The sequence below is a fragment of the Epargyreus clarus genome, unplaced genomic scaffold (genome assembly GCF_041222505.1).
Source record: "Epargyreus clarus isolate Ecla_fem2 unplaced genomic scaffold, WU_Ecla_fem_2.2 ptg000034l, whole genome shotgun sequence".
Classification (NCBI taxonomy): domain Eukaryota; kingdom Metazoa; phylum Arthropoda; class Insecta; order Lepidoptera; family Hesperiidae; genus Epargyreus; species Epargyreus clarus.
This window is the reverse complement of record NW_027332239.1, coordinates 9,354,791-9,370,896: the sequence shown is the minus strand read 5'-3', so window position 1 is coordinate 9,370,896 and position 16,106 is coordinate 9,354,791. Positions and strand designations below refer to the sequence as shown.

Sequence of the window (16,106 nt, the reverse complement as noted above, 5' to 3'; positions counted from 1 at the left end):
TGAAATTTTTGTTACAAAAATATAAATACAAAATTCTGAAATAAATTTAAACACAATTTCATGTTTCTTGCTGCTACATTTTTTTTTATTTAATAATAGAAATTCTCAGGTGTTATCGGTCAATTATTAACACAAATTATTTATTTAAACTACGATATAATTTATGTTAAAGAGCTCGACTTTAATATTGAACTTGGTTCCCATTTTCACACTTAAGGCTTTGATAGAATATCAATACTTTCTGTACATATATTATTATTTATCATTCAAAAGTTATTCGACGTTATATCAAAGTACAACAATGTCATTCAAACAAATAGTGTTGGTAAGGCACACCTCACCTATGTGGATGTGGATGCGGGCAGGACAATTTGTTTTCAAAAAATCTCGACTCTGAATAACTTGCCTAATATTGACTACAATTTAATATTAAGTATGAAACCTTCCTTATGTATAAATTTGTAGTGGCGGATATGTAGCTACATTTTTAAAGTATGTTTTAAACGTTTGTAAACAATAGGAACCAAACCTATGCACATTAGACTTGTTTATATAGTGGGTTAAGTTTATGATATATAAATCCGACTGTCAGTGACAAAATGCCTATTTTCATAGCTAAGTATTTGAGCTACAGTTTTTCAGTTATTAAGGAAAATTAGCTCCAAACGGTTCTTATAATATAACATACGGTCCTATTCACCAATTCTTTCTCTGTCTCTCTTCTCTGTCACAGGGCTCTATCTCTGGAACGAACTGGTATTTTTCGGCATTTTTTTAAGAACTTGTCCGACACGCTGCCACGTGTCTATAGGTATATGTTACGATGTTTGTTGCTCTAAGAAGTGATTTGAATTTGCCGTGGCCTTATCATGACACCTTTTAGGAATTAGGTCAACACATGGACGTCTACTATTTTTTATTGTAAATATCAAAACGATATAGCCATATGTAGCGATACTAAGCTCTACACGTGCGTCTTGTAAGAAAGAGAAACCATGTTATTTTTCTACAAATAAATATCAAGACAAGACATTCAGGAAAAAATATTGTATTCACATTTTATATATATTTAAATTATATTCGTATGCTAATTATAAATTAAATCCATCATAGTTATAATTAAACACCTAAATGTAGGATATAGATTAGTAATTATTATTAATTAATAACAAAGGGGTAGATAATAATTAATTAAAATAACAATAGTTACTTTTAAAATCCTCAGGTTCCCAAAGTTAATTTTTAAATTAATGTTATAAAATAAATTTAGCTTTATAATATAAGTCATTATTGTGATTATTAATAATTTAGAAGTAAAGTAAATGTTATATTTTAATAAAAGGTTTTGAACGAATCTCTGTTCACAAATGATTCTTTTATTTCAAATCCATAATTGATAAGATGTACTTCATAATATGTAACTATTGAAATTTAACTTGGTATCCTATTATGGGTATCTACCTCATCATTTACTACTAACATTATTCAGTTTTATGTATAAAATGAAATGAATTGTGTATTGTATTAACATTGATGCTCAAGAAAGAAAATGCCAGTAGGTAGGTAAGGATCACAACTATTCACAACGCAGTTTTAGATAAAACTTAAAAAATGTTGAATGTTACTTTTTATATTATGTTTTATCTCAGTTACACAAAGTTATAGTAAATGGCAGCCACGATCAGTATTCTTGGAAAATAAGTGTAGGCATTTGGATGATACGCGCGACCCCTAGCCGCCCGCTCGCTTCCGGCGGTCGCCACAAAGCCTCCTTGTTCGGATCCTATCTTATCACTCTCACATTTTCGCGACCCATGCCAATGAGGCCAATCAACGTATCGGTAAATTATGTAATTACGGGACATAAGACAATTTATACAGAATACGGATGGCTCATTGATGATTAACGTTTATGTTCGCCGACAGATAACATGGACGCAATGCCACGATCCCGCTTCGTGGAAAATAATAAATTATTACGTTTACTCATATAGTATAATTAGGCCCAATGTTTAAGATGTTTATGCTTTCAACCTTCATTAGTTTAGTTTTCTATTTTCTCATGGACATGACATACCTAAGTACATTAGTCAATGGGAGATTTATTGTACGATACATATGGTATGATAGTATAGCGCTGTGTACTGAGTAAAGGATGTTAAAAATCGAAAGGAACCCATAAATCTCCGATTTGCAAATGTAGAGATATTCGGCATACATTGACATGGACAAATGATTTCCTACAGTTTTTATCATCAGACAATATACAAAATAATTATATGGTCCTATACAATATTTTGACAATCCTTTTTCTAGATGGTTATGTTACAATACATATACCTAAATGAGTAAATAGTGTAAATCCACGTTGTTTAGGAGAATACTTTTGTCTGCCACGAAACCTGTCTGACAAAATAAATTCTGTTAAGTTAAATATTGTTTTTTTTTTATTGTTTTGGCAAAGCTTGAATTAATTTGCATTGACTAATCCCTAAATTCCGGGAAATAAAAAATCAACAAAGCGATGGTGTTATGAGTGCGTAATGGTGCATCTCTGGGATATTAAGATTGAGTGTAAATGGGGCGCGAGGCGCGTGCGCGCAGGCCGGCTCGCGTTACTCACACATGCCGACGATCGGCCAGATATCCTATCCGACCGCCGCATTTTTTGTACCCAAACACACATGAGATATTAATTACTGGGCGGAGGATACCATGCTCAATTTCACGCTTAATCCTCGATGGTTGTTTTTCACTAAAATTTTGACCATACTTTCTAGAGCTATTTAACATAACTTTAATACATAAAACTCGGTATATAAAAAGTATTTAAGTTCATGTTGTAAAAGAAGAACTTAAGCTCAACGTAAGATATAATTTAAATTAACGAATAAGTGACAGGATAGAATGTATTTTAAGCTCTATAATGTTGAAATATTATATTGAAAATTTATTACATCATTGCAAAAAGATTACCTACAGTAATTTAAATCTATTTAATTAGTTAAAAGTTCATGGGTATGAGAGATTGAGAGATGTTCCAACTTGATCCTCGAGGGTAGAAACGCATATCTATTTGTTGCACTCCAATCGAAGGCTTCAACAGAACTAATACTTATATTTAATTCAGTTGTTTATAGGGGGTAAGGAACACTTATTATCCCGTGGATAACATATTATGGTGCCTATTACATCAATGTTACATATTATATATAATAAATACCCGTTGGTCTTTTCCAATACACATGTTTTATCTAATTGCTTCCCTTTCCCACAATTTAGACAAATCCAGCGACACCTGGCAAGGAATTTGGGCTGCAGGCTTCGATCACTAATAAGAACCAGGATATGCCTAAGAACGAAACATACACATATACCTACCAACGCTCGAAAAATACTACCCTCTACCGTTGTGAAAACCCCTCAGCGTCGTCGCACAAAACAAATCGAATAATAACTTAAACGCACAAAATAGAGAAACAATAAGAGCAGAGTTGAACCGGGATTCAGGGTTCAAGTGGTGGAGTGCGAGCGACAGCCGTGTGAATGTGGTGTCCGCGATACGTAAGACGATACCGTTGCGTCTGGGGAACATCGCTGAGAAATCAGATCCATCACACAATAAGTACCGGCCAAGTGCCAACATGTGTACAATGCAGATGTATCGTTACGCTGAATTACGTCAGGAATGAGTGCAATGAACAATTATTAAATATTTACACATGGTAATTTATGATTCAGTTTCGGGCTTGGTCAGTCGTTTATACCCCCAAATAATTATATACCTGAACAAAAATATAGGTGTACGTGCATGGCGAAATTCTAAGCTTTAAGGATTAGCGAAACATACTTAAAGGAGATACGAGAATCATTTTCATAAACTCTAAAGCTACATTACAGAGATTTCATTTTAAAAAATCGATTTCCTTAACCGGGAATCGAACGAGTTCATTTTGAAAAAAAAAAAGAACTCAGTATATGTATTCTTTCGCTTAGTCCCCCAGGACCCACCAAGCAGACCCACCGGTGGGTCTGTGAAGACTGTTATGTCTCAATGGTCCCACTGGTGGGTCCTGTGAGATTTGTTTGTCTTTCAAGACCCCCCATCCTAAATAAATACCTGATGAAATTATTAACAGATGAATACTGTACAGGATTGGTTAGGTTAGGTTGGAACATAGAAGAAAGTATAAAAATAAGCGAGCAGGGCGCCGTAGCGCCTTGCGAGCGGGTGGGTCCGATTCACATTAATTCGGACCTAACCTATATGATTCCAAATGTAACCTCATTGTATTGGCTCCAAGTATAAGAACTAACACTTGGAAATTATTTTATTTTATCAAAGAATACCTACTTCTTAGTAATTAAAGGCTGTATTTTAAACGCATTAATTATCTTGTGTATTTAAATACAAAATTCTTACAACAACAAGGTAATTAATTAATAGAGACTGTAAATTAGATATGAACAATACTATGTATAGTCGGTGGTACCGTTTTAATCGTAAGGGGTCCACCATACTACTACGGTGGGTACGTCACCTCTAGTATTTTTGTTACAGTTGTACATCAAAGATTTACCTGCCCTACACTTACCTACCGCATATTTATAAACCCTAATACCTACACTCAGTAAATTCGTGGTGGGTCTAAGAAGATATAAAATAAAATAGTCTCAATACTGATACGATACTCAATACTTATATGTCTCAATGGTCACATCATCATATCAGTCTTCACAGACCCACCGGTGGGTCTGCTTGGTGGGTCGGTGGGTCCTGGGAGACTAAGCGGATTTTATTACCATCAGAAACTTTCGTTATCGTCGTTATTACCAATAAACAAAAATGAAATAATATCCTAATTTTATATCAAGTATCGTAAAAAAATTATACGTGTACAACATTACTTTGAATAAAAATGATGCCGGGCACAATTTGTTCACAGTGGATCAACGTTATAGCTAAGGGCCATTATGCTGACTTATATGATACAAAATATACATAAGAAAAGTAAATTGTAACAATATTTTTTCAAATCGTCTTCCTAATATCGGTCTCAAGGGTAGCAAAATTTAAATTGGTTGATTACATCTTTTTGTTGTATAATAACGTGGTGTTTTAAAGTATTTTTATTACATATTTGAATAAAAATGATAGCAAAAGTCTATTAAATTATTTGATAATCGTGCTTAGGAATCCGAACATTTAAAAAGTAAAATTGCCAATGTCTTTATTGTCTTTATCACGTCAAATTGACAAGCTTATACTGATTCGTTAACACTACGCTAGATGACACTACCATCGGCTTGTTTCACTTAAGTTTTACGTGTGCGGTGCACCTTACAATATAAATTATTTGACTGTTTGGTTGCTTTTTATGGCAACAATGGTTACGTATTTGTCAAACATTAACAACATTGTGAACATTGACAATCAATGATTAACAATCACCAGTTTTCATAGTAATTTGTATCACTTCTTTACACGAAAATATAAATACTTGAAATGATAACAAGATTACGCACAAGCACTGCCTAAACAGTATTATTAATGGCCATACTGCTTAATGGCTGGATTCAGCTGGTAAGTGCAAATAACTGTATTTTAAATGAAAAGGTATTTAGATTCAATTTATTAGGCTTCACCTATGTTTATGTGTGTACTATTGCTCCGCTGAACATAATTAAATTGGTTCTACATACAATATGTAATAAATATTCAAGCAAATTAGCTACAGAATAGAAAATTAAAATGTATTATTTACAAAAGATTTTACTGTTTGTCTTATGTGTTTATAATGTTTATAGTCAGTTGCTGTAAATATTCTGAAATATTTTATTTTGTTTCTTTTCAGGTACCTTTCCGAAGGCTTCCAAGTTATTATTGAGAAGTCTAAAGAAGCAAAATGTTCCTTAAAGGATGTGCAGTTACGTTTTTTGTGCCCTGATGACTTGGAAGAGGTAAATATTAGTGTCCTATATATTGAGTAAATATTTATTTTTAACTTTATCACTTCTGCTATGGACAGATAGTGTGTCAAATTAAGTTCATTTGATTTCCTATAAGAGCGTTGTATTTGAGACTTGTGGGTACTGGTCAAAAACATTGAATAATTTATGGGCAATAAACTGTATGTACTAAGGTAGAAAAAATGTCCCCCATGAGTCATTACCAATTGGTTGTAAATCAATCTGAAATATAGGTCAATTGTCAATCAATCCAATATGGTGAAGTGTGAAGTGGGATGAGAGGTCACAGACAGGAGAGAGTAAAGTTTTTGTATGAAAATCTTTACTGTGTACACTCTGTAGGCCATTATATTTAATTCCTTTTACTTTAGTACTTTATATTCCATTTTTATAACCCTAAATTAAAGTGTAAACATACTTGGTTGTCCAATTTTGCGTAGTAACCCTCGAGTTAGTTAAACTTGAGGGTTAACTTTTAATCTATAACACTGCACCTTTTATCAATACTCTTAATTAAGGCAAAAGTCCAGGTCCTAAACTTTAAGAACATCATAAATTTTACTATGTAATACTTAGCAATATCCAAAAAATCTATATCAAAAAGCTGAGACATTTCAGTGTTTGTAAAACAGCATAATTCCATTACAGGTAAGAGCACTCTGCAGAGACTGGTTCCCTATAGAGTACCCCTTGTCATGGTATGAGGACATCACATCTTCTGAAAGGTTCTTTGCCCTGGCTGCTGTGTACAAGAGTGAGATCATTGGACTAATAGTTGCCGAGATCAAGCCATATCTAAAATTGAATGCTGAAGACAGAGGAATACTTTCCAGATGGTTTGCATCCAAGGATACTTTGGTTGCATATATTCTTTCATTAGGTAAGTCAATGCTACTCCTTTAACTATAATTTACAACTACTACATCATTGAATGGGTTTGAAAAATTCTCAGAATGAAAAACCATACAACAGAAGGGATTATGAGTCAGCTTAACATATAACCATGACCTTTTATGCTTAAGTGAAGACCTAGAAGGCTCTGTAAGCAAACATCACCTTGCTTGAGCAAGAAAGGTCAATATTCTTGTATCAATTCCATTAGCTGTAAGTAAATTTAACTACATACATAGCCAGATTACTTGATACTGCTGTAAAGCTACAATAAATAATAATATAACCTGTTATCCTTATCAATAGCATTCCTGCCAAAAAATATTATTATAGTAAAAAATAATGTATATTGCTCAACTTAATAATGTTTGAAATGTTTCATCCAGAAAAATAACAGCTGAAGCAATGTACGAGGCATGTTTGAACCAATTTCAAAATTCTTATTAGAATCTGATATAACCTTCAATAACTTTCCACTGTCAAGTTTTTAATTTACTGATGATGTTTGAATAAAGGTTGTTATAAAACAAAACACAGAACAAATTAAATTAGCCAGATAATACTACCAAACTAAATTTGTCTAAAGTCTGCCTAAATTTGTTGTGTAAATAAAACCCAGCTAGTATACTGGCATAAAAAATAACAACACTGTTTGCTTTAACAACATTATCTATCTCAAATAAAAGATGTGATAACCTAAAAGAAATGCAGCCTCTAATTAGGAGTAGGTATCTAAGGTACAAATCCTTTGATTTTTCAAGTTATTAGAAATAAGAATATGGGACTGTAATTGGTTGACAACAATTATAATTTAAGTACATATTAAAAAAATCAATAGGTTGCATTCCGGGAGTGCCAGCGGAAGTGAAAACTTTCGAAATATAAAATAATAAATGATAAAATATAATAATTAAAATATGTACACCCATTGACATATTTATTCTATGCTGACACCGGATGACATCTTGAGTTTTGCAGTTTGCTTTGCCGTCATACGAATTTTCGATCAGGACACGTGACCTGACGCGAATTTAACATTTTTACCTATGTGTACCTTTAGCGGCATTGTGCACCATATACATGTGCACAATGTCGCTAAAGAAGTTTTGACTCCAAAAATGTATTATAATATTGTGCATTCGTTGACTAGGTGTTGCACGTTCATACCGGCGGTCGGGTGTGGCGACGATGCTGCTAGACGTGTTGATTAACCACTTGGCGGGCCCGATGCCTCAGGCTCCACATGAGCATCGCGTCAAGGCGATATTCCTACACGTCCTTACAACTAATACTGAAGCTTTATTGTTCTATGAAAAAAGAAGGTTAGTTTCTTGTTTCTCTAATTGTTATAAATTTAGTTAAATGATGAAATATTAAAGTATTTTCTGTTAGTTTATTATATTTTTTACATGCCTATATTTTATATGTAACTATGTCAAAAAAATCTTAGCACACAGCTATTATCAATTTTATTTTAACTACTGTTATTATCATAATTTGCTATATTTTTTTTAATCGTAATAAAATTTATTTGGATTCGTTTTTTTATACTATTAAAAATAGCAAATCAGCATGCAATCTACCTGATAAGTAATCTACTAGTTGTTGTCTATATTCTATAAACCAACTTCATATAAAACATGGGTTATATCAAAAGTATATGAGTTGGTACTCCTGAGAACTAAGAAAATGTAAGTTGTCTCATAATATGTAATTCATATTCTTCCGCTGAAACGCAAGACCTGTTAAGATAATACAAATATAGCAGTAGTAATTTCCGGTCAAATCAATTCAGTCCATTTGTTAAAACATGTGCCCCTGGCATTGCAGGTTCCACTTGCACTCGTTCCTGCCGTACTACTACTCGATCAAGGGCCGTTGCAAGGACGCGTTCTCGTACGTGTACTACGTGAACGGCGGCCACGCGCCGTGGGGCCTGTACGAGTACGTGAAGTGTGCGGCGCGCGCGGCCTGGCGCGGCGGCGGCCTCGGGCCCTGGCTCTGGGGCAAGCTGCGCGCCGCGCTCGCGCTCGCCTGGCACCGGTAGCACACACACACATCAGGTACACGGACCTTGTGAATTGACTCGACGCCGTCACTACGGATGCCAGGCGCTGGTAGCACGCACACACATATCACGCGATGATGATGCCGTCGCCACGTAGCCTGGCACCGATAGCATACACCATGTATATTATGCGATGATGACACCGTCACAACGGTAGCCTGACACCGTTAGCACACACACATCAGGTACACGAACCTTATGAATTGACTCGACACCGTCGCTACTAATGCCAGGCGCCGGTAGCACTGCACCCACACTGACATCGCTGTCGTAGGTACATTGTAACACAAGCACACACACCAGGTGTAATCTATGCTGTTGGAATATGAGACGATACCATCGTCATGGACGTCAGGTACCAGTACTATCACACCTACATCACCGTCGTAGGTCACATTGTCACACCTGCACACACACCGCAGGTACATTGACATGCTGGACCTTGTCAATGGACTCGACTCCACCGCCACGAACGTCAGGCACCGGTACCATCCTACCTGCATCACCCTCGTAGGTACACTGTCACACCTGCATACACACCGCAAATACATTGACGTGCTCCACCTTATGAATAGACTCTACACCGTTTTGACGCGCCGGTAGCACCACGCCTACACCGACAGCGCTGTCGTAGGAGCATTGTAACAAAAGTACACACACCGCAGGTACATTGACGCGCTTGACCTTACGGAATGTGACTCTGGACTGTCGTCACATACATCAGGCGCCGATAGCATGACACCCTCAGCTACATCGCCGTCGTAGGTACATTGTCCCACACACAGCGCAGGTACCTGCTATGCTGGACCTCGTCGAAAGTGCGTCTCACCATCGCCACGTCAGGCGCCAGTAGCACTACACCCACACTTACATCGTTGTCGTAAGTACATTGCTACACCGGTAGCGCCGCGCGGTGTGAGTACATTGCCGCGCTGGATCTTGTCGGAATGTGACACCAGTAGCACCCGTACCCAGTGACGCCGCTTTCGTAGGTACATTCCCACACCGGCAGGCGCCGTAACCGCCATCATACGTAACCACATCAGTCGCACCCACACCCGCACGCATCCTACCAGTACATTGTCACGTTGATCCTTGATTTTGGACGCTACCGCCACCACGGCTATATTGTCTATTCACTGACCCATGTTAAAATATAACCACCGCCACAGCCAACGGCGTTACAATAGATGATACGTTGTCTACCCACCAATAACACATATCAGAAAGTGACAGTTGCCATAGTCACCACCATCACCGCCTTAGCAAGTAAAGTTTCATCTAATCTATGCGACATGTGAACACCGCCACGGTCATGATCGCCATCTACATCGGCACATTGCCATAATCGATGATACATTTTACCTATTGACTCATGCCGAAATATAACCGAAATTGAGAAGGTGGTAGAACCCTTTGTGGTTGGACTCCGGCGGCACCACCGCCACACCTATTTCTGCCTAATAACAGCAGTGTTAGGCGCTGCTTTGTTCCGGTTTGAAGGGTGTGGTAAGGGAGATAGACTTTTCCGAGGCGTTCCAGCTTAGTCCTCAGGGGTAGCGGCGCATCTGTGGCCGACCTCAGGTAGGAATATCTAATCCTATCTGGGGTTGATTACAGATGTCCATGGGCGGCAGTAGCCACTTACCATCAGGTGGACTGCATGCTCGTCTGCTACTCTCATATTATAAAAAAATATATATATATATATATATATATATAACCATTGTCATGGCCACCGTCATGGTCAAAGTCGTAGGTATATAACCACTGACTCATTTCGCGATATGATGACTTTTACGGTCGCAGCCAATGACATGGTAGCTACATTGTCATTTACTCTAGCCACACTGCCCGAGAAAATTCAAATACTACTACTATTATTATTTGTTGAATATAAATTTCCTTAAAAATGATAGACATTCCAATCGATAAAACTATCTGAATAAGAACGATATTTGGGCCGATACATCGTCACAAAATGAGCGCCATTCAGTAGCGTCGTCTATGCGCAATTTTTGACCTAATATTTTAACAATTGATATCTGACAAGCGCTTCTGATGTGCACAAGGACAAACATCAAGTAACCAGGTGAACTTATGTAAGTTACTTGATATCTACATATGAAGAACAAGGCTTCTATCCGAGGCCAAATAAAAATACGTTCCTACTCTTGAGGAATAAGATTGATCATATCGTCACTGGAAGGGCTGGAAGTCTAATAGGCAAAAGGGCCATGTTGCATGTATCTAAGGTAGCAGACATCCACAACCATCAACCGAAACGCAAAGATTAGTTCACGCTAGACATATGTGGCGGTGGTACCCACTCGTTCGAACCATACTAATACTGTAAGTCACTGGACATATTTGTGGCGGTGTCTTATAAAATGCTGTGGTCACCCAGCATTGTGGTGCTGACAAAGCTATTGGAAACCATAAATGTTTATGACAAATTCAAACATTACCATCATGATTGTACATTTAAATGACACATAAAACGTTCAATTTATACATGTAAGTCACACATAGTTCATATCTATATGTGTATGAAGAAAAGGTCCATCACAATACCTATTTACGAATGGAAATGAACAAACTTCTTATAATATATTATTTCCATTGTTACTTTAATACTCATCATATGAATTGGTTGAAATTTGAAATTAAGTAAATTGTAATTTGTAGTTTTTAAATATATTTATATTTACAGTGGATGTTGTAGAATATAAATAACATTAGAGTCGCTATGTGTCTTATAGTAATAACGTAATTAATTCGTTAGTGTTGTCCAAATAAAAAATCATTACACACAAATTTATCATAAAGTTCTATTTTCGTTGTCTCGCAATAAATGAAAAATAGTTTGTCATATGTATGCGTTATATCTTGCTTATAATGTAATATACATTAACGCAGAATATTCGGCATATATCAGTTCCATAGCATATAACAGAAATAAATAATTTGTCGTTGTAAATAAGAGAATCTAAAAATATCACAAAATATTTGACCACTCTTAATAACTGTGCTTTTCCACTAGAGGTGTGCGATAGGTAAGCTATGAATGTGTGTGTGTCAAATCTACCAATAAGATTGCTTGATTTTCATTACTTAAACTATACCTTAGCCTGGCACATCACTAGTGGAAACGACCATAAGCTTTAGTGTACTTGAATAGATATCAATATGGAAAACTTTTATGTTAATATTGACGGACACGGTTCAGGTTCGTTCCTATTTTTAGCAATGTTGAAAAGATTAGAAGTTTATTGTCCGACGTCCGTAATGACTGTAATTCGTAGACGAAGTAACCAAATAGATTTCTATATTAATTTTTCAAAATTTTCACAAACGGTAGGCTGAAACAGAACTGTGCATTGATGAACTCAGTTTAACATTACAAAGCGTAATTTAACTTATTTATGACATGATTAATTTAGTGGCATCATTATAAGGCGAATGTGGTTATACGTCCCAAGATGGCGGATCGATTCATTTAAACTGTGATGAAAATGCCATGAGAAAATCTTCGCGCTTAAAGTTCTTTAAAAGCTTGCAAAGGTGTGTGAAGTGTACTTATACGCACTTGGCAAGCGCGGAGGACTATCATTTAACCCTTCTCACTTTAAGGGGCCTTTAGGTTTTACAGCGCTATTGTGAGCAGAAATTTTACCACAATACCGCAACAGATGAAACAGCAAGAACTACTAATCTATGGTCTGAACACATAGATTAGTAAAGATACTTCGCCGCCTTGTAATTGAATGAAGCCACAAACGGCTTATTTTAGTAAGTTCTTTTTTTGAATCCTTGACAAATAAAAACATTTTTAGAGAAAATTCACGAATAAATAACTAATTTACGTAATAAATAAATAATTATTTCAAATATTTTAGGGACATTTTAGCACGGAGACGTGGAAAAACTTTTTTACGCAACTATTTCAATTCTCAAAACTGGGTACATTTTCTTGTTAAGAGTGAGTAATCTTTACTAATCTATGTCTGAACATAGAACTTCAGTTTCAACATAAAATCAATTTGGTTACTTCCTCTACGTTGTAAATAGTATAATAAATCAATGTAGCTAGCTAGAATCTGTTCTACTTGAAGAGACCGATTTATGAATCCACTATTTAAGTGTTATTTTATTGATATGTCGTTTTAATGTTAGTCGCTAAGCCCAGTACTAAACGCATTAGTTATTATGTTCCTTAGATTTCTTTAGTGTGTTATTTATATTCTATGTTATGTCAGTCGTTTTAACATGATTGAACGTCGTAAGTTTGCATAACACTTCTTGTTTATTTTTAATTTAATTTTTATATTTAAAAGAAATTTTATTTTTATTCTTTAAATAATTCACTTCTTTTTCTACAATAACAGATTCCTCAAGGTTAACGGGCTTACTAATCGCTAAACTAAGGTAAAACATGTATAAAGTATTAATTTAAGATAGTAATGTCACTGCCAGATAAATTAACGAAATATCAACTTTTTAATAATAATTTGCAAATAAGTATTTCCTATAGCGCCATACTATGTTTCCTATGCGGCGACGTAGCTAGGATCATAGAAGCTCCTGTCAAGATTATATTTTTGCTCCCCTGGTAAGACTTGAATTTTGAACTCTGGTAATATTATTACGCCTTCACGTGACTTTCTTTTAGAAGGAGAATTATCAGTACCAATTAATTTTTTAAAGTCTTCAGGTCCTTTTTTACTCCACTTTTCAAGTAACTATTTCTTCGCCGACTCATTATACTACTACATTGTTTATTTTTCTTATGTAGGTCGGCAAAATATAATATAATATAATAAACATCTGTGATCTTGGCAGCTGCCAATCATACCAGCCCCTAGCTATGACGCTTGTACACGATGATACACATATATCACATTATTTTCTGTTAAATAACGATTAACGTTTATTTGCATCTACAGACAGAGCGTATCAGACACATATCGGGGCAGACAAAAGTATTTAGCTATACAATGTGAATTGACGGATTAAGATCTTATGCTTTAATACAGCCGCGCAGACACAGACCAAAATCATAGGACTAAAATATAATATGCCTAAATAATCAAAAAAACATCCAAATTGGATTAGTAGTTTTTGAGAAAATCTTGGACATACAAATATACATAGGTACAAGCATACATAGCGGTCTAATAGAGGAACTCCTTTTTTGAAGTCGGTTAAAATAATATTACTTTGCCTGTCACGGCCCGCGTCTGATACGTACGATGTCCATAGATATAAACACATGCGTATATGTATGTTATGTCGTCCGGTTCTAGGAATTGCAATACCGTAATAACATACAGGGACCCTTATTTTTAAACCGTTAATTGTTTTTTTTTATAACGCTCCTAATAAATAGTTATAATAGCTGTGTGCAAGAGTATGAATAACATTCAGATTCGTTTGGTCAATTTGCGCTAATCTATTTAGTTATCAAGGCTACGATTTAAGTCTGATTCTAATTGACATACTGCATATTTCTATTAGTTTTACATACAATAGTCAAAGACAACCTTTTATCAAAGCTGATTCACACATCATCTTATGTTAGTTTGATAAAATTCATTCTAAATTAGTCTTTTATACCACATTAATTACGATAAGGTGTTATAATTACACACATGTATGTATGACACATCAATTTAAACGATATTAGTCGAATAAGTAAAGTAAGATTTCAATAAAAAAAATCTTGGAAATATTATAGCTTATTTTTATATACTATTATAACAGTCTGTCGATATCAATAGTATTATGTAAACATATTTTTAGTTTATATAATATATTAATTGAGTTATACTAAGATGATTGATGTTGCGTGAATTAGCATTGACAGAGTCACTTACCGAACCTAATCGTTTATGAACTTATGCTGTTACATTCCATCTAACAACGCTTTGTAATTGTTAACTTGCTTCACATTTTGGTAATGCTTTCGATATAGAACATTTTACTAAACAGCTTTTCCCGTCCTGTTACAGAAATACTCAATCTTTAAAAGGACACCTAAGGCCGCAGAGGGCAGTAACAATTTTTTGAAGATTATTTATCGTTAAGAGACAAAGAGATTGTGACAAATGTGGAGTGGAATGTAACAGTACACAGTAGACGGTATTTTTAACAATATTACACAATAATAAATGAGAAACCACACATTTTTATGATAATTTTAGTATTCAAAGCTTTAAATTAAAATAATGTTATCGTCACCCAAACTATTCACACATCATGTAGACGTAATTATATTAATAAATAAATAAATGTATATTGATGGTGAGATATAGAGGGCATCGAGTGCTATGGAAATATAAACTGTATGTGTGCCATGTCTAATTGCCAAGAAAAATTAAGTAAGGTGCCTGTGTGTTCAGATATAAGAAGTAATTTATGAATAAGAAAATTTATCATTGGAGTGTCAATTACATGGTCGCCAGCCGGACCACAGACCACCATGATCTTGATCGTAGCCAACCGTGTAGCGCACGGTCGGCACAATGGATCAAATCAAATTATTAACGGGTTTGTTCTGTTTATAGATCATGGTCACTAGCCCGTGGTCTGGTCTGGGCGGTGATCACGTATCTGGCACTTAAATCTACATTGTTATAGCCTAATAAATCCATATGTTATACAAACTTTCCCCAGAATGTCCTTCCCCTAAAAATTATTTTACTAAACCTATTCTTATTTATAACTGTAAGCTATAGTTGTAACTCATTTTAAACCAAAGTAATTTGATGTTTTTTCATAATTTTGTTATTATTGTTTACAAAGTATTAAAGTATTGTTTAGTTTTATTTTGACAATTAGAATTTTTTGTTTAGTATTTTTATGGACTATCAAGGAATTATTTATATTTTAAAATACGATGTGATTGTGATATGACATTGGCACATGATTATGTATTATTTTGAAATTTTAAATTGTTTTAGTTATGAATAATTGTATGTAATTGTGTTAATTTAAGTGTCTTATATATTAATTATTGCACGTTCCAAAATATTGAACGAAATTTTGTGTTATATTTCTACACTTTATTATGAGAAAATTATTCAGCTTCCAAATAAATATCATTGTTGACTACTATATTGTGTATTTTTATATCTTACTTTTATCTAAAATAATTATTAGAATGGAGTTTATAGAA

At 34.9% G+C, this 16,106-nt stretch overlaps 1 protein-coding gene across 1 annotated transcript; it reads left to right on the top strand.

The window, feature by feature from the left end:
* Positions 1-5,395: 5,395 nt before the first annotated feature.
* Naa60 (N-alpha-acetyltransferase 60) lies at positions 5,396-16,039 on the top strand. The gene is made up of 6 exons (XM_073091177.1): positions 5,396-5,584; positions 5,856-5,961; positions 6,619-6,850; positions 8,012-8,183; positions 8,692-8,924; positions 14,941-16,039. The coding sequence occupies exons 1-5, from the start codon at positions 5,568-5,570 to the stop codon at positions 8,906-8,908; spliced, it is 744 nt and encodes a 247-aa protein (XP_072947278.1). The 5' UTR covers positions 5,396-5,567; the 3' UTR covers positions 8,909-8,924; positions 14,941-16,039.
* Positions 16,040-16,106: the final 67 nt, after the last annotated feature.

Excerpts from the sequence above, each read along its gene's own strand:
- Naa60 (XM_073091177.1), top strand. Across the intron at positions 5,962-6,618 it reads GCCCTGATGACTTGGAAGAG|GTAAGAGCACTCTGCAGAGA; the intron begins GTAAATATTAGT and ends ATTCCATTACAG. Across the intron at positions 6,851-8,011 it reads TGCATATATTCTTTCATTAG|GTGTTGCACGTTCATACCGG; the intron begins GTAAGTCAATGC and ends TTCGTTGACTAG.